Source organism: Gavia stellata, chromosome 25, assembly GCF_030936135.1.
Source record: "Gavia stellata isolate bGavSte3 chromosome 25, bGavSte3.hap2, whole genome shotgun sequence".
In the NCBI taxonomy this organism is placed as follows: Eukaryota; Metazoa; Chordata; class Aves; order Gaviiformes; family Gaviidae; genus Gavia; species Gavia stellata.
In genome coordinates, this window is record NC_082618.1 from 4,482,533 (window position 1) to 4,501,481 (window position 18,949).

General features: G+C 49.8%; 1 protein-coding gene across 2 annotated transcripts in view; it reads left to right on the forward strand.

Annotated features, from left to right (window-relative positions):
- The window catches only part of CAMKK1 (calcium/calmodulin dependent protein kinase kinase 1), a 61,849-nt gene that overhangs the window by 16,972 nt on the left and 25,928 nt on the right, over positions 1-18,949 (forward strand). For both annotated transcript variants that reach the window (XM_009814625.2, XM_059829087.1), the window contains 5 exons: positions 2,556-2,607; positions 3,176-3,309; positions 3,917-3,953; positions 6,583-6,604; positions 8,565-8,653. In XM_009814625.2, the coding sequence (XP_009812927.2) occupies positions 2,556-2,607; positions 3,176-3,309; positions 3,917-3,953; positions 6,583-6,604; positions 8,565-8,653 (334 nt within the window). The remainder of the gene's footprint in view (positions 1-2,555; positions 2,608-3,175; positions 3,310-3,916; positions 3,954-6,582; positions 6,605-8,564; positions 8,654-18,949) is intronic.

An 18,949-nucleotide genomic window follows, 5' to 3' on the forward strand; every position in this document is an offset into this window, starting at 1 on the left:
CAGCAGCAGGATGCGGGCTCGAGGTCTCGCTGTTGTGAAAGCTGCTGTGTCCCAGGCATCCCTCCTCTCCATAAACTTGGGATCTCCTTTCCTTCCGGCGTCCTCACAAAGTGGCTTCCCTGTGGCTTCCAGCTGCAAGGTTGCTAGGAGGAGAACAGTAAACAGAGGTAATAAATGTACATCAAAGGACAGCACACGGTTCCCACTGCCTCTCAAAGGAAAATGTCACAACCCATGTCCACGTGTGAATAGTCGGAAGGAAGGTGGGTGGAAGGGCATGTGTGGAGGAAATCTCCTTTAGGCTCCCTCTTTTCCCAAGGAAGCTGAAGCAATGCTTGCCAGTTCAAAGGGAAAATCCCTCGGCTTGGCTCTGAGCTGGTTCTTTATCAGAAAGGCATTATCTGGATAATTAGCTCTGCCAGTGAGTACAAATGTCTTTGGCTCTTTGAGGCACGTGAGCCTGGAAGGAGAGGTTTGTTGAAGCATCCCTGTGTTGCTCCCATTATGTGCAGCTACAGTTGAGCGAGGAAGCCTTGTCCTGCTAACTTGTGCTGTGACTAAAGTGAGGCTTCGCTGCTATGTGCTCTCATCTCTGCTCTTGTGATAATTAAGTGGCTCTGGCCCGTTTCATGATGAAGTTTGCTCTTCGTCTCCCTGTTTGCATTTGAAAGCGCAGTGGGGACAGGTCCTCTCTTCTGATCCAGCCCTGCTTGTGTAGTAGCAGATACTGGCTTTAAAGTTGGTATAAGCACGTCCTGGTACTTCTTCCACGGCAATAGAGGTGATTTACAGTCATCTCACCTATGATACAGGAATCCCCATTCATCTCCCTGTCACCCCTCATAGCATCCTTCAAGGAGTTCAGGTGACAGCAGTAGCTCTTGTTCCCTCCGTTCCTGTCCCCGAGAGCAATTCTTGTCTTTGCTATTGCTCTTCTCATACCTTCCTGCTCCCTCCAGGCCCTCCCCAGAGCCTGCCCCAGGAAGGACTAGCCAGATGTGGGCACGGCTGGTGGCGATGGTTCGGTTCCTCAGGCTGGGTTCCGCAAGCATTGACGCAACTTGGGAGCTTTCAGCAGCAAATTGTGTCTTCTATTTCTTCTTTTTCTAAAGCTCCTTGCCAGAAGGCATGGAGGACTCAAGGTGGGATTGGAGCAAGGGGAGCCTTCTCCTCCCAGGCTGGCAATGGTTGAAAAAGAAATAGGTGTACCAATTCCTTTAATTTTTTTTTTTTTTTTAATTTTTTTTCCCCCATGAATTTTCATTATGGAGAGATAAAAGCGAGGAGCATAGAAAGTCCTCCAGGCTTGGTCCTAGCCATCCTTGGAGGTCGTTGCGCGCATCTTGGATCCTTTTTCAGCAGACCACGAATCATTTGGCTGCCTGTATTGGACACAGTGCTGTGCTAAGTAAAAGATAAGCACTTCTGAGACTGTCTCTCAACACCGTCGTTTCCAACAGTTGGCTCGGGAGCTGTCAGGCAGGATTGAGAACTACACAGTCTCTCTTCTCAATTACATGGGTGCAAATCCAGAGGATTTCACTGGATCAGTACCAAAAATAACAACCCTTTCAGCGAGCCGTGAACCTGGCTGCAGCGGGAGCACTGGTGGGAGGTGGGGATCCTGGGGCACACGGCGGCATCGCTGCCAGGAAAAACAGCTCAGGAAGGAGCTTGCCAAAATGGGTTTGGTGACCTGTTCCTGGTGTATGTGTTAAAAACAGGTAGTGTGCAGAGAGCCTGCCTCTGTGGTATTAATGCAAAATTCCTTGGCATTTGACATGTCCTGCGGGAGTTCTTGGTTAATTATATTTCACAGGGGTCACTCCAGTGTGAATTACAGATTTGGATGCTTAATTAATAGGAGTAACTAGCCATTCTAGGGGAAGGAGCGAGTGACCATCCCAGCTCCTGGGAGCGTAGGCTGTTTTCCTAAGCAAATTGTACCATGAGCTGGTTTCTCATGAAATATTTATCCGCTGGGCCACTTGGGGCTGTTTGAGTGGCCCTCAAAAAGGTTATTAACGCACAGAGCAGATGGAGGCGTAGAGACTGTTTATTAAATTCAGATTGCCTTTTGCTACTATGCTAAAGCCAGTTGGATGGCAGAAAAAATTATCCTGACCCCCTCCCATGCCTCAGCTGCCGGGGTTCGCGACATTGCCAGCATATGGTCGGGTACAAGAAGGGAGGGAAGAAGCCATTGGCAAAAACCCGCTTCCCTCCCCGTGCCTTCACCGTGCTCTTGCACAGAGCTGGCTCCGCTGTTTCTGATGGGTGCAGGATGGATGCCCGTGAAGTATTTTGCTCATGGTCTTGGGCATGGTGTTGGATCACACTGTAGGTGCTCTGTACTGCTCCGGCAGCATGGAAGAGGTTTATGGGGCAAAAATAGTCTCTGGGAATACAAAAGGCCTCCCCAGGCAGCGCAGAGCTGGTGGAAGCGCTGCGTCCTCGCCCTGTTCCAGGTCTGTGATGGAGGTTGAAAGGGTGTCACAGCAATGAGCGCTTTGGCTCTTGTTCAGTTTTAACACTGCTTTTCCTTCTTCCTTCAGGCTATGAAAGTCCTCTCCAAAAAGAAGCTCTTGAAGCAGTATGGATTTCCACGTGGGTATCTCAGGTTTAGGGGTCTGCCTGTTGTCCTCAGCCAGGCAAAGCTCTGTAGAAACGTTGTCTGCCAGGACTGCAGAACGTGGCCTCGTTTGAAAGCTGCCCAAGTAGCTGGGGGGGCTGGTTAAAATGTAGTGGTAGCGAAAGGGCAGGCACAACCACAGGAAAACCAACACACTCGGTAATGAGGTTCCTGGCTTTGATTTTCTGAGTCTCTTTGAAGTGCTGACTCTTCCATGTTCACTGTCTATGAAGCCTAATTAAGTGTTGGAAGTTAGGCAGGGTAGACCCCCTCCTCCCAGGGGCTCTCCTACGCCCTCGGGTAGCGCCTGGCGCCAGCGGCTGGGCCATGGCACCTGGCCGCGGCACCAGTAGGAGCTGGTCTGAATGGGGCTTGGAGATCTCTGTTCTGGGTGGAGACTGTAATGCTTTGGGATGATAGCAAGGTGATGAGATCTTCCAGAATAGCTGGAGGTATCTGCAGAGGGGCCAGTGGCTGCTCACTCCTGCGTGCCGGGTGCTGCTGAAAAATGAGTAGTTCTTCACCATGTTATCATGATTGCAGGTCGACCTCCTCCCAGAGGGTCGAAAGCATCCTCCGGAGAGCAGCCAAAACCCATGGCACCACTGGACAGAGTCTATCAGGAAATAGCCATCTTAAAGAAACTGGACCATGTCAACATCGTTAAGCTGATAGAGGTGAGCTGCTTCTCCGCCCTAAGCTATGCTAAACCAAGTCTGGTTTGTATTGCAACAAGAGGATCTTTCTTCAACTGCTCCTACTTCAGCCAAAATTGGTTTTAAAATAGTTGTTCAAAAATTTAGGCTGGTGATTCCAAGCAAGATCATACCAATTACGTATGACAAAGTGACATATTTATCCTGGGCTTTGGGCTGGTGCCCAAGAGAAGGCAGCTGGCTGTGCTGGTAGAAATAGCAGCAAGCTTTGACCAGTGAAACGTGCATAGACAAGCCTGGGAAGGTGCACAAGTGCAAGGCTTCGGTGCCACTTTCAATATTGGCTGAGGTCAGATTAGGACAAGTGGTGCCTTTATGGGTAGGCTGTTCCTCCAAATACAGGCAGAAGCCCAGATTTTTTCTGGAGACAGGGAAATGTGTGTCCTTCAAAGTCCCTCTCTCTGCGGGAATCTCTAAATATTAGCCTAAGTTGTTCTCAGTGCTCTGCAGCTCAGCACAGTGTACAGGGAGCAGTAAAATGTTATTTGATTAAAAAACTCTTTTTTTTTTTTTCCTGCTGTTTTTCTCTTTTTCCCCTTTCCCCTTATCTCTCTGTTATCAATTACAGGTCCTTGACGATCCTGCAGAGGACAACTTGTACATGGGTATGTGAGTCATTATATACTAACAGAACTTTCTGGGCTTAGACCTAGTGATGCAAGTTAACATGTACCAGGGCTCAGGGTCAATACCGGGAGGAAACTTGTACCAACTTCAGCAGACTTATTTTTTCTGAAAAGTTAAATGCCTGTAAAGGCAGCTGGGATGGAAGGGCCCCTTGCAGTAGAGTAAGGTGGCTTTGTGTCTTAGTACAGATGTGCGCATCTCCTTGCCGTGGGGACGCTAAAAAGATGTGACAGCGGCTCTGCCCTCTCCTATGTATATGTCGGTTCCAGTCCTAGAGCCAGGAGAGAAGGGAAGGATGCAGGATGGTTTCTCGTCCTCCTGGCACAAGGTCGGTTTCTCCAGACTCCTCCTGTAGGCTGTGGATAGTGGTAGTGACTCTGGAAAGCCGTCTTGTCTCAGGGTGTCCCCTGTGACCCCTGCAGAGACACTGACCACCCTGCTGAGCCCCAGGACCTCCTGAGACAGCAGTACCCTGCCTTTGGCCTCTGAGCCCAGACCCTGCTGTGGGGTGCCCAGATGGGAGGCTGTAGCTGACCCTGTGTTTATGCAGAGGGTGGGGAATTTCCACCCATTTTGTCCTCCTTTCCCCCAAACCTTGGAAGTGGCAGCCACAGCCTCACCCCCATTTAGGTAAACGTGGAGGGACAGCCCTGGGAGGCGGCGAGGTGCCCTCTGAGATGGGCCAGAGGAGGGGGATGTCTGACCCTATTCACTCCTCTGCTTCCCTGTAACGTTTCCTGATGAGACAGGCTGGAAGGCTGCTTCTCATGAAATAATTATGGGATGCTTTTGAAGCTGCCTGTGAAAGGGGGCTCTGCTGAGCAAATGAAGCTGTTTGCCTTTGAAAGGCCACTTTTCCCTTTCAGCTGAAGCCCCAGTGGCACTCCGGCAGCATCGCCAGCGTGGCAGCCAAGGCAGGCGCACGTGTGGTGGGGAGGGCAGCTGAGGCCGTTGTTTAAAGGCCCGAACTCCTGGGGCTGGAGAGAAGGGGAGAGATGAGGAAGCAAGCTTTTTGTTGAATGACAATAAATGTATGAGGAAGTTCCCAAAGCTGCAGAAAAGAAAAACCAAGCTCTCCCTGTGGAGCAAGAGAACAGTCACAGAAATGGCAACAAGAGCAGCAGGACAAGCGGGAAATCTCTGGGTCCCATTGGGGTCCTGGGGAGGTTGCACTGGTCCCTGGGCAGCGAGCAGTGGCTGTGGCCGTGTTGTCCATGCCCCACCACCTCTTTTGAATCATAGAATCGTTTAGGTTGGAAAAGACCTTTAAGATCGTCAGGTCCAACTGTTAACCTAACACTAAGTCCACCACTAAACCATGTCCCCAAGCGCCTCATCCACATGTCTTTTAAATCCCTCCAGGGACGGTGACTCCACCACCTCCCTGGGCAGCCTGTTCCTTACTCCCCTTTGCTCTGCCTGCGATCCCGAATGGTTCAGGCAGAGCAATGCAGGAGAATCAAGCTCCTGCCTGCAGTTCCCTTGGCAGCAAGGGGAAGCTGTGGGTGCTCAGCACTGCTCAGGATTGAACCTTCTGCAAGTGGGTTTCCTCCCTCCTGCTGCTGATCCAGCTGATAACTGCACCTTTCTCTTTCCAAAAATGCCCTCCACTGCAAAGCAAAACTAGAGAGAGTGGAGTTTGCTTGTTGCTAATTACTGCTGGCATTAAGTACTGCTGTGAGCACTCTCTGCTGTGTGCTCACTGAGAAGAAAGCAGGGGATGGAGGGTGCCGATAGAAATCGGAGCAATCTACAGTGGCACAAGATGATTGATTAATGAAATGCTGCCACAAGCTGCACCTTCTCCAACCTGGAGAGCAAGATGAGCCGATGCAGGCTGGTTTGTGGCATTTGTACCTTCAGGTGGTCTAACATAGCAGCTGTAAGCAGAGCTGCCTGGTGCTTTGGGGAGGGCAATCTGCTCGGGTTTCTTGGGAGGTGCAAGAAATCCCTTAGTAATTCATGAGGAAAGAGCTCTCCTACTGGATAAAGACAGATCCTTCTGTTTGCAGAACAGGTCAAATGCAGGATCAGAAAAACATGTTGCCACTAACCCACCCTGGGGCAAGCCCCCATTTAATCCCCTAATCAGGCAAAAAACCTCATGTCCTCTGCCAACCTCAACTTATGCCAACAAATCCTCTCCAGTCGCTCCTGCCAGGGAGCGTTTACCTCTGACAGCCGTGTAGCTGTGCTGCTTATTGACACAGCAGAAGTGGAGCATCATGTTCTTACAGCATCACGTTTGGTATGAGCAATTTAGCAGAAATATCAGACCAAACACCCTCCCTGAAGGTACTGAATAAGACGGGGCTCAAATCAGCAAGGGCTGACACCGGGAGCAGCAGCAATGTGGTTGATAAATTAGCACCCGCTGTCTCTCTGCGTGGAGCTGGTGGGAAGTGGGGATATTTGTCTTTGCTGAAGAGATGAGTATTTTCATTTTGCATCCTCTGGTGTCCCTGTTATGGGTGAGGGAAGAGAAGTGAGTGGAGATAAACTGATTTTGCAGGTATATGAATGGATGTGTTTTTGTAGGTGCTAAAAAATTAATAAGCCCAGTCCCCTCTTCTGATTCATTCATGGTTTGATTTCCTTCTCTTGCAGTGTTTGACCTCCTGAGGAAAGGGTAAGTAGCCCTCCTGGGATCCCTTGTGTTGAAATTTTTGGTGTTCATCATTAGCCTTCTAGGCGAAATGGAGGTTTGATATGTACAGTGGGGCAAACCGCTGTCTGCAGGCAAGCGCAGAGGAGGCAAAATCCAGCTGTAGTTGCCTTTGCACTGTTACAGACTGGAATGATGTGGTGGAAAGTAATGGGCTTGGAGAACGTGTCCTTGTGTCAGGCTTTGATCTGGAAAACAAATTTGATGCCAATTCCCCATCAAGTGCCTGGAAGAAAAGGTTTTACTAGGAATACTCTGCTGGGGTAACAGCTGCATCGTGGCTTCCTCTGGCACAAGGGCTGTGAGGTTGCATCAACATTTACTTGCCACCCGCTGCCTTATTTTACCCCTAGCACTAACATATTGTGGGAGGCTGTTTTGTTGCTGTATTTTTCCATAGCAGGAGAAGTGATAAGGTGATGGGAGTCTCCTCACTGCTTTTTGCTATACCTGCGCTGATTCTGCAGCTCTGCAGAGTCACAGCGAGGTCAGGAGAGCTGTGCCCAGGACGGGGGAGATTCCCAAAGGGCTTATTTTTCTCTCTGGCCCCATGAACGAGCCTTTTGCAGGCTGCCAGCTCCAGCAGGTTGGTGGTGAGAGGCTCCCCAGTCTCCCTGGTGACCAGGCTGATGACTCTCCTGTAGGAGAGGGGGAGAAAAAAAAGCTCCTGTAATCAGCTGTGGCCAGGGAACGTGTAGCTCTGCCGAGCGCAGCCTGTCTGCCTCTAGCAGAAGGCAATTAGACTCCATTAGTGGCTCTGCCAGTCCTGCCGCCACATTATTTCTCCCTGGTTTCAGCAGGAGAAAAATGTGCATGAAGAGGGAGGGAAGGCAGTGGCAGAAAAATGCAAATGGGAGATGAAGGTCATCGCTCAAATGGGCAGCAAGGGAGAAGAGAGAAATGCTGCAGGAAGGGTTTGCTGCTGGGGGCTGAGGGGGAGAGCTGCAGAGCCTGGTTCTGGCGATGGGCTATTCTCGGCTGGGGTTTGGCTTGCAAGTACGGTGTCTCAGCACTCGCTTACATCCAGCCCGAGTCAGTGGGCGCATGTCCAAATGCAAGGTCAAGCTGCCGAGCCCAAGGAGGATTAACCCCCAGTGCAGTGAAGTCCTTAGCTCCTGCCATTCATCCGCTGGGGAAGAGAAGATGCTGACTAGCTCTTACAGCCTCTTTGCCCTCAGCTTTCGGCAGGCACAGGCAGAAGAGGGGCTTTTAGAGGATACTGTGCATCTCTCAGCAGTGGCGGCATACAAAGGAAAGGAGAGGAGAAGCTGACCAGGTAACCTTGGCTGTTTAGGGCTGAATGGCTGAGTTCTGGTGGTGGCTGAACCCTGAACAGCTAAATAGGTTTTCAAAGCGGTTTAGCGCAATACCCTGGAAATGTTCCCACTTAACCTTTGAGCCAGTGGTTCATGTCTTGATTCTGCCTTGGTTTAGACTAGCTGCACGCTGATGTTGCTTCAGGACTGAGCCCTAGCAGGCATGACATCAGTACACAGCAATGGGCGCTCTGTCCCCGCTGCTGCCTGGTACCTGCTGGTGATGCTGGTGCTCACAGCCGTGAGCAGCTTTAGCAAGAAACCAAAGGCCAGATCCAGTTTTGTTCTTTCACTACACTTTCCAAGGAAGTGTTTGCCCTATTTTGTGCAGACAGCAGCAGTTAATCCTGGTGTGGGTGAGGGCTCTGTGGCTCATGCTAGCTCAGGGACCGTGCAAAGCCGCCCATCACCGCTAGCCGAGTTCACTAACCTAGGCATCACCATGTCCAGAAAGGATGGCTGCACCTCTGTCCTGTGTCGCAGCACCCAGAACCTCTTGGGAGCCTGGCCCTCAATGCTGGGGAGATAGTGATGGAGAACAAGAAACTCCTCCAGCAAGGAGGGTTACTGCCATTCTGCAAAGTATTTACTTTCCCTCTTCCTAACAGGCCTGTCATGGAGGTACCAAGTGACCAGCCCTTCAGCGAGGAGCAGGCTCGGCTCTACTTCCGAGACATCGTCTTGGGCATCGAGTACTGTGAGTACCACCAGCGCTGACAGCAGCTTTGCAGAGCGCGTGCGTCAACCTCCTGCTCAGCTGGGGAGAAGCCTCCCGACTCTGGTGGGCTGTCCGGCAAGTGAGCGAGGTCCCCTCTAATTGCACGTGACAGGGTTTGCAGTTGATGGTGGCCCCTGCTTAGCTCAGATTTACCCAGGCAGTATCACAGCCAATCCTTAGAAAAGGACATTATGAAAATAGTGGCTTTCTTTTTTCTTCTGTTTATCTCTTTTTGGAGAGCATCTTTGAAGGCAATAGCAGAGCCAGAAAATGGGTGTTTGCAGTGACACAGAGTCAGTTAGCTTCAGCTGGAACAAATTGCTGTCTCCAGCTTAGCGGGGGAAGCGCTGGCCATGGGGAGAGCTGGGGAGCAGCGCTGGGAGGGTGTCTGCCCTTGTCCGTTCCCTCTACGGCATCAGTCTTGTCGTCACTCAGGGCTGTGGGGTGACAAGAGCCCAGCACTGCTCTGCCCTCCCAGGGAGGTGGTGACTTGAGCGTATTCCCAAGCTCTGTCCGGACACTCCAGCAGCAGGTTTCCTGTTTGTAGCCTATTTGATTATCATCACTGTTTTTTAGTAAGTCTTATCCCAGCGTGGCTGAGGCCAGATTCTTTGCTGAGCACCTGTCCTGAAGAGTACAAGGAGGCCACAATAGGTCTGTAAATGACAGCAGGGATTTTTCTGGCCCCGTTGTAGTTGACGTGTCCCTGCTGGCATGAACCTGGCAGGGGTGGGAGAAGAGGGGTCCCTGAATTGAAGACACAAGGTAGTCTATGTGCTGGCATCTTGCAAGCATGGGCCCCGAGGAGCAGCGAGGGCTTGGCTGGTGTTTCCCCTCGTGGACTCTTAGCAGAGCTGGTGTGTCTGTGTAACCTCTCGCTCTCTGCAGCTGGGGATATGAGGCTGTTGGATGGTGCATTTTGCTCGCTGCTGATCTGCAGGCCTTGTGCTGCAGGCTTCATGGCTGGGCTTCTCTTCTGACCTGTGCCAGCAGTGGGAGGATACCCATGTACTTGCTGATTGCTTTCTTTGCTGTAAGACAAACCTCTGAAAGTAGCAAGCACAGTAGAGCTGGGCATTTATGGGTGCAGGACACATCTGTACCATGCAGGAGGGTGTGGGTCGGAGAGCCTGGTGCTTTGATGTGGTGTGCTGCTGGTAGCTGGCATTACTCCCATGTTGTGTCTAAACATACTACACTGCACGTTCCCACTCCTCCGGAGCCTCCTACCAGCATTGTCACCAAGTCAGAAGGCACGACTCAGATCCCTTGTTGCTCACCCACATTAGCCTGAGCCCCTTCTCTCCCTTTTCCAGCAGAAGGTCCCTGCCTTTACCCTCGGCGCGGCTCCTTGCACTGGAGCAGTTCATGCACAGGGTGCTATCAAGGACCCATGTAGCATGGAGGTACCCATGGGTGGGTTGGTCTGCAGTTACTGCTTGTGTACCAGCTGGGCGTGTTATCAGACAAACTGCTGGTGAGCTGTGTTTGTCTCTGTGCCAGTTTGATTCTGCTGTCCTCCTTGTAGACAGCTCTCCGTAGAGTTTAGTGATCTCATCATTGACTGCTTTCTCTGCACATTGATGCACTAAAGAATTGACGATGGTTGGATGGCTGAATATAACGACTGAGAGATGATACACCTTTTTTAGAGGCAACTCGTGCCTTGCAGATCTATTAGTTTTTGAGGCATCAACAAAAATGTAGATAAGATGATCCTGTTACTACATTGTGTTTCAATTGCCAAACAGCTTTTGATCAGATCCATTAACAGTAGCTCATAAGGAAGCTCATAAGTCTCTTCGGTTGGATGGCCTCTTGTGGATTAATAACTAGACAATAGGGAAAGTAGGAATACAGCTTTCACAATGGAGAAAAGTCACTAGTGCAGTTAAACAAGAATCCATAATGTGGCCTGGGTTGTTCAGTATATTCCTAAATGACCAGAAAAAGGGTAGAGTACAACAAGAGAGATTGGTGATGACATCACAGAATCACTAAGGTTGGAAAAGACCTGTAAGATCATCAAGTCCAACCACATCTAGTTATTCAGAACAGTCATTGTTAGAACTGACTGTGAAGACTGTCAGGAAGATGCCATGATAGCAAGTGATGGCATGATAAAATGGCAGATAAAAATTCATGTTGCTGACTGCAGGGTAATGCATGAGGGGGAGAAACAACACTAAAAATATGTACATAGATGGACTCTAAATTAGCTGTTCTCACTCAGGCTTCGTTCTGGATAGTTCTCTTGAAAATGCCAGCCCATTATTTAGTGATAGTCAACAAAGCTAACAAGATTCGGGGAATTATTGGGAATGAAATGGAGAAGAAAACAGAAAATGCCATTATACAGTTATTTGGATCTGTAAGAGCTCGTAGATACAGGCAAGGAGTATCTTGAATATTTTGTGCAACTCGGCTCAGCCTGTCTTAGAAACAGCTCTCTAGAACTGAAAAAAGCCTGAGAAGGGTGATTAGGATGGTCCTGGAACATCTTCTATACAGAGATGGAACATCTTCTGTACAGAGATAAGACCAAAGCTCTTAAGATTTGAAAATTATCACGTGAAGGGGTGATATGACAGAGACTTACAAAATCCTAAGTGTCAGGGAAGTGGTGAACAGGGAATGAATCTTCTCTGTCTCTAAAAACACAAGAACAAAAATGCAAACAAAATAGTCAGGTGGCAAGTTTAAACCAGAAGGAATTACACTTTTATGTAGCATGTAGTTAAACTGTGATGTTCATAGCTAGAGGAGATAGCAGGTACCAGAAATAAATGGGCTTAAAGTGGTTACATGAGTCTGTAGAAGAAAAGAGCATCCAGGACTATGAAATATGAGGATGCAGGCAGAGTTTGCCATCAGGCTGCCTAAAGCAGGGAGTATGGGTACTGAAGGTGTTACATCTCTCCACCTGATGCTTTTCCCCAAGCTGCTGACCCTGGCAGGAGTCGGGGTGCTGGGGTCGGTGGCCTTTGGCTTGGCCCCTCTTCCATCCAGCAGCTTGTCCACACCATCCTTGAGGTTATCGCTGTGCTGACCTGAGGGCAGAGGTAGCTGCGCAGTGCCAGGTTCTGTGAGACTGATGTAGGTTAGCTTGGTGTCTCTCAATGGCAACCTTTCATAAACCTGGCTTACTTTGCCAGTGCAAGTGCATGGTTTTGGTAGCAAATCTGAAGGCAGGGCAGCCCCAGAGGGGAGGGACGTGGGCACTTGAGCGAGTGATCGTCATCCCCAGTCGATGAGCAGCGTGCAGCGCGTGAAAGGTCAGACGTGTGCGAGAAAGAGCTGTGTCACCCTCCCTGTTTAGTCCAAGGTGAGATTTTTCCAGCTGTTTCAACCTTTGGAAGTAAATACCTGCTGCATTCTCAAACCAGAAGGAATTGTTTCAGATGTGCTTCCAAGAAGCCAACATGTAGCTGTGTCAAACTCAAAAGGAACGCTTCATGCTGCCGTACTGCTTCGAGCCACGTCTGACTTTGTTTCACCCCCCTCCAGTGGCCCCTGCAAGCTCAGCAGCTCCTCAGAGCCCGAGCAAGCCCCTTGCTTCTGTTGAAGACTCACTTGGTTTCAAAAACGTGCAGAGAACAAGTCTCTGAGCGTAACGGACCTTGCTGAGGCAGAGGAAGGTGGTTTGCATTGCCTTGGTCCATCTCCACCCTGAAATGCAACACCACCTCATTTTTTGTCTAAAACCAGTTGGGTGGGAATAAAATCAATGTTTGCAAGTCTGTGACAGACCAGAAACTTCCAGGTTCTGCCAAAATCAGTCAGGTCACCCCAGGAAGTCGGTGGAAATGTATATATGAATGGGAAGCACAAGACTGTTTTTCAGTGGAGTTTGAAGGGTGAAGACTGCAGCTTTTTATATTCTCATTAACATTCATTTTGTAGCAGAACCTGTATGCCTCAGCTGGGAGATCCAAGCTCTGCTGTGCTGGATGCTGCTGGCGTAACGGTTCCTGCTCAGAGGAAACTTGTAAGTTTAGAATATAGTCAAAAAGAAAAAATAAAAAGTAAAGTGTGGCTAGTCCTAAGCAGAGGGAGTGAAACAGGCCAATAAATTATAGGATGCCTAAACATTCCCAACGATAGGTTGCTTTATTTTGTGCTATTGAGTAAGCACTTATTTCATTAGCGAATGGAAGTTAAAAATGGTGTTCTCTCAGAACTGCTGGGTAAATACGTGGCAATTATTATGTAATTACAGAGGAAAAGTGTACCTTTTGTGCATGCTGAAGGAAAAGTGTTGCCAGGCAATCTAGAGATTGCAAGGTAATTTTAATGTAAGCATACATAATTGTTATGTAATTTGGGAGGCGCAGTAACCGTGCAGCTGCTTGAAGCTCGCAGTCGTCACAGCAGCAAATGCATCGTTGCTGGTTGGGTTTTAGTAAACCAGAAGTTGCAAACTGGATTCCTGTGGGAGCCTGCGAGGCGTTAATCCAGGCCAGTGCGCTGCCCTTGGTGCAAGTGGTACGTGGTGAGTGGGAAAGGAGCGCAGGAGCCAAGCGGGTGGGAAACGTGAGCTGACCTTTTAAATTACTGGTGATGGCACGTGGTCCACGGCCGCCACGTGTCCGTGGGGACTGGACTCCACTCATTACTCGTGACATGTGCCTGGAGTGGAGGCTTCCTGCGAGAGGGCTGGCTCTGGGGAGAAGCGTTCGGGGGGAGGCAGTGGTCAGTGTGATGAGAGCAGAAATATCCCATGCTGGGTGTGAAGCCTGGCTTAGGCACGGTGGGAGGCAGGGAGAGATAGATGCCCTGGAGAGAGCCGAGAGCTCCCCTATCCAGGCAGTGACCTTGCTTTGTCGACTGCTTTTGGCTGGGTTTCTTGGTTTAGTATGTTTAATACTGGGAAGGGCACTTTGCTGCATGCATGGTCTCAGCCTCGTTCACTGCTCGATGAAGAAACAGAGGCAGGTTCACAGTTTGAGAGCCAGCAAGATCTGCCCATGGTAGAGTATCCCTTCCTCTGGCCCCGAAACTGCTGGGAAGATATTTTAAGCTTAAGTGTGGTAATATTACTGGTTCACCTGTTCTGTTTTTGTATGCCTGTCTTGGACCTGGGTGTGCGAACTACTTCAGGAGTCATTTAAGCACATGCAAACTTTAATTCCCATCCTGGTGAAATGGGCCTTACAAAGGAAAGTGCTTTTGCTCCCGCTTGCAAGACTTCCCCAGCACTGACGGCATTGCACACCCCCCCGGTGAACTGGGGAGGCGGGCTGTCTGCTTTTTGTAAGTACCACTGGAGTGGTAATTTCAGAATGTGCTTAAGTGCTTTGAATGGAAAAGTTTTGCTGGATTATTTGTGTTGTTAACTAAAGCATGTGCTTAAATGTCTCTGAATTGGGGATATGTGCAATTACCTCCCTTTTCACTTGTAACTTCCCTCTAGTAGTGCTTGTATAGGGTTATTTAAGCTTCAGTCTCCCTTCTAGTAAGGCAGACATTGCTTTCCCAATGATACTCGGCAGAAATAGATGTGCTGGATAGCGAATAGTCGCCGAAGGATTTGCAGCCGGGGCAGGAGTCAATCCTGAAAGCCGGAGGCGAACGCGGTGCTCCCCCGCAGAGCCAGGCGGCTGCGGCTCAGCCCAGGGCACGTTGCAGCTGGGACCCACCAGCAGTGCGGGCCAGGCGGGCAGCCAGCCGCGCACCCTGCAGCATGCCTTCCAGCACCCCGAGATCGGTGGCTCAGGCATTTCCCCAGCCAAAGGTTGGTGTTTTTAATAGCCTCTGATATTGTTCCATTCATTTGTCCAATCCCTCTTTAAACTTGTGTAAATCTTCATCGTCTGCTACCTCCTACTTACATACTGTGGGGAGCAGTTCCCATTCGGGGTTGAGTCTGATCCTGCAGGTTTCAGCTGATGCCAGGAGTGACTTAGGAACAATCATGCCCTCTCCGTGCCACCCCTGGTTTACAGACCTCAATCACATCTTAGTGCAGGGGTGGCTTTTCAAGGCTGCAGAGTCGTTGTCTGTGCCAAACGTTCTTCCACCTCTTCGACCGTCCATTAGAAAAATCTAGCAGTCCCGGAGCCCCCCACGCCTTATTAATTGAGGACACAACAGTATTTCAGAGTTGTCTTCTACAGTAAATGTGGCTGAAAATACTTACTGCAGGAGTTGACATAAGCCTCCCACCAACAAAGCCTACAGGTTTGCTGGACAAAGACAGATATTCTGCTGTTTTACTTTGGATATCCTGGATATGGTGATACCCGAATACAGGTTTGACTTCTTAAAGGCAGTAAAATTTCCTTCTGGATTGATTCAGTGGTGACTTGTATTTAATAACTGCACAGTAAATGGGTTTGAGTGAAGGTGAATTTGGTGTTGTGCCAGTTTGCTTTGGCAGATGAACAGTGGAAACCAGTACCAGGTGAAGCATGTAATGGGCAGATTTTCTTCCAGTGTCTGGCTGCTGTCCGCTGGCCAGAAATGTTTCACTTGTTGTGAGCAGATGTTTGGTCCAACACAAGGAGTAGACACCTTAAACTCTTCTCCAGTGGCAGGAGATGCACATGAGAGCCGCAGGACAGGTTGTGAGGCAGAAGCACACTCCATCAAAAGATGTGAGGGATATGACAGGCAGGTATCCCAGTTTGGTTTTGGGACTGGGACACAAGTAGCTTCGTTTAGTAAGAGCCTAAGTAAGGAATAAGAATAAGCAAACGAAAAGTCTGTCTAAGCAGGTAAGGTGGCTGTGACACTAGCCAGGAGCAGACGCTTAGCGCAGAACACGCACACAAGCTTGACCCAGGGGAAAACCCTGCTGACTTGCACAGTCAAGATGAAGCACAGCGGTGGTCCCTTCTGCTGTTTAGCTGTAAACTCGGTGTTTTATCCAGCTCACGAGAGGCTGAAACAGTTGCTGTCAGTGTGGCTGAAAGGAATAAAAAACATTATTTCCTGCATTGTCTGTAGAAAATGCACAGTTTCCCTACTGCAGCTGTGTCTAGGGAGACGAAAGGTGGCAATTCTGCAGAGGAATGCTTGTCTCATCTGAGCTATTGGGTTGAAGGGAGGGTCATGACACGCAGCTAAAGGTGTTGGGAAGTTACCTTTCCAGCAGCAGTTCCCTGCAGGGCACCTGTATGGATGCCTGCAATGCTCTGGAGCCCTGCATGCTAAGCCTGCAGCAATAACGAAGTGCCTGATGTGCAGATCAAAGCTGGCTTTTCTGAGATAAGACTTAATCTACTTTATCATCGATATGTGAGTATAATTTCCATTATCCCGAAATGTAAGCAAATAAGTCAACAGCTGAGTCAACACAGGCTTGTCTCTTCAGAAGAATATCTACTACAACCCAGGGTAGGTGCGCTGAAGCATCGGTGGTGTAGATGGTTTTGATTTGGTTTGGCTCTTGGCAGAGGTGAGTTCCTCAGACCTCATGTTGGCATGAGCCAGCAGAGCTGGGACACGAGTCTGTGATGGAGCTGCTGCACGCTCTCCTGTGACTCCTAACGAGCTGCTTGATCCATCCGTGCCTCCGTTCCCATGTGGGAAATGGGGACCTGCTCCTTCTCTGCCCCTGCTTCTTGCCTGTGCAAGTTCAGAGTCCCTCAAAACGGAGCGTGTGGAGGTGAGGGCTCTCGACTGCAACTACAGCTGCAAGGTGCTGGGTGATATAAATGACACCACCAGGAGAAGAGGGGCTGGCTTGTGTTTTATCACGTGCAGACAAGCTCTGTTTAGAAGATTAAAAAAACCCCAACCAAACAAAAAACCTTTCATGTAGCTGCAAGTGCTGCTGATACTGATCAATGAGGACTTTGTATAAGAGTTGAGAGTATTTAGCTGGTGGAGCAGATCAGAGAGACGTGCTAGAGCCTCTTAAGAAAGATTAGGCACTTTGATTTTTGTTGTTGTTTGATGCAGATACGTAAGCACTTGTTACTCGGGTTAGAAGCAGCCCATGGCACAGACTGTGCAGGTTGTTTTGGCAGTACTTGCTGCACGTACCCTGCTCCCCACTTTCCCAGTGTTCCCTTGAACGTTGGCACGTGTGTAGCTGTGGCAGGAAGCTCTGCATGGCCTCTGTGACTGGTGATGTATGGTGTGCTCACGCGGGTCGGAGAACAGCTGTAGAAGGGCAGCCTGTGGCAAGGCTACCTCTCCTTCCTCTTCCCCGTTGCTTCCTACCGGCAGTATCCTGTACCTGTCCCTTCTGTGGCAGTATCCCCTACCTATCCCTTCTGCCAGGAGTCCGGTGGGCAACCGGGTGCTGAAGATGGAGCACAAATGGAAGCTGGACTCTTCCAAAGGGCTGGGCCGTGCTGGTGTGTTGGGATCCCCCTTTGTAAAACCTGAGCTTAAGCAACATATTCAAGCGGCAGAGGTTTGATGGATGCAGCGAGAGAGTGGCAAAATAGCGAACAGAGCTGAGAAAATCAGAGCTGGGATCCTCACCCCAGCCGCTACGCGACACCCCTGCAATGAGCTGAGCATGGGAGGGAAGGTGTTCCCCTTGCACAGCCCACTACATCCATGTCCTCCGGCTCTTTCTCAGCGGAGCGTTGTGGACAAGTACAGAGGCTTGCTTCAAAGAGCAGCCTTCTGTTTTAAGCTCTGGATGGTGGTGTAGCAGTTTCCTTGGGAAGGTGCTAAATCATTTCTTTGCTACAGGGGTGATGTGAGAGTAATACTAAGCAGACTCTGCAGTAGCACCATATGGATTGCTTTTGCCCTTGAATGAGAATGGGATTCTGTTTTTAATCAAGTGTAATTCAGCATCAGCCTCAGTAAATAGCAGGATGTGTCAGTGCATTGCGAAGTTTTACATGTATAATTTTTAAATGGGCTTTTAAGCAAGTTGGTATTAACCTGCTGGAGCTCTAAGGTTTCCAGAAGGGAAGGCAATGAAAGGCACCTTTTTTAAAAGGACCAAGGAACAATCTTTCTTTTTCTAGCACTCCTATCTCTGCTCCCTCTTGGTCTTCACTGGCTGTTAATCTAGGCAGACAGTTCCCAGGCGTTTGCTTCTGAATGAAAAGGAAAGCCTATGTAGTCTCCGAATAGCCTGCGGTATCTAGAAATTAGGAGCATTTGTGAAATGTGTTGCATGTTGCAGAAAAGGCTGGCTTGTCCCACCGAAGGCAGCTAAGGGACTAAACAGAAAGAAATGATGTGCTCAGAGGGGCTTTGCTAACGAGCAGTGATGGAGCAGGGAGGCAGAGCAGCAGACCTGCGGAGAGCCCAGGTAGGCTCTGTGCTGCGTGCACAGATGGGAGCCAGCTGGCCCAGCAGCAGAGACACTGCCCAAAATCAGCCCCTTTCTCCAGCCCCATCTATGGTACCACAGCCACTGAGGGTTCACCCCTGCCTGAATGCTGCTTTGCGATAGGAGTGCTGCAGGATCTCTAAGCCACAGCACAGTTTACAGCGTGATGCTCCAGGACCTCGGCCCTGCCTGGGCGACCGGGGCACAGCTGAGTGGTGAGATCCCCGCGGGGGCAATGTGCGTGCTAACAGCAGTGGCGATACGTGGAGTACTGGCTTTCTGCAAGAGTTTCGTTTTGTAGTTATTGAAGTCGTTTGGCTCTGACTATTGCAAACTTAGTTCCACAGGGACACTGACCCCAATTCAGAGGCACGTAAGCCTATGCTTTCGTTTAATACCATTCCCACATCACCCACTGGCTTTTCACAGAGATGACGTTCAGCGTGTGCCAAAGCGGTATCCTAAACGGGCATGTTTTGTGACCTGGAAGTACAAACTAGCTGCTCATTCCCTGGACAGTCAGCATCCAGAGTGTTTGCAGGCTCGGAGGCGTCTGGATGGCAGAGTACCACCGGGCAGCTGTGACAGCCTCTTGGCATTAAAGACGTGCTGTCCTGTTGTCTAGGGCCAAGGTGAGAAACCGCGTTTGTGGTGCTGATGAAGTTATGGGAGAGGTGGGTACAGACTGCCTGAAACTGCTGAAAGGATGTGAGCAATCCAGGTCTGCTGCTGGAGAGGCTTTCAGAGAATCCATCCTGTGACAAGATCTGCCGTAAGGACCAGCTGTAAGATCACCGGCAGCTTTTCATGAAGCTGCGGGTGCTTTTTTCTGCCCCTGTTGGGAAGGTGTGAAAGCAGGAGAAGCAGGCAGCCCCGGCACAGCACACCCCACATCCTCGTTGCTCTGAGAAACTCCGGGTTCCTCTGTTTCATACCTGAATGCTCAAACTATTGTATCAATGCTGCTAATGCCAACCGAGTTAAAATACATCACAATGAAGAAACAAAACAAAGCCCTGAAAAGCCAG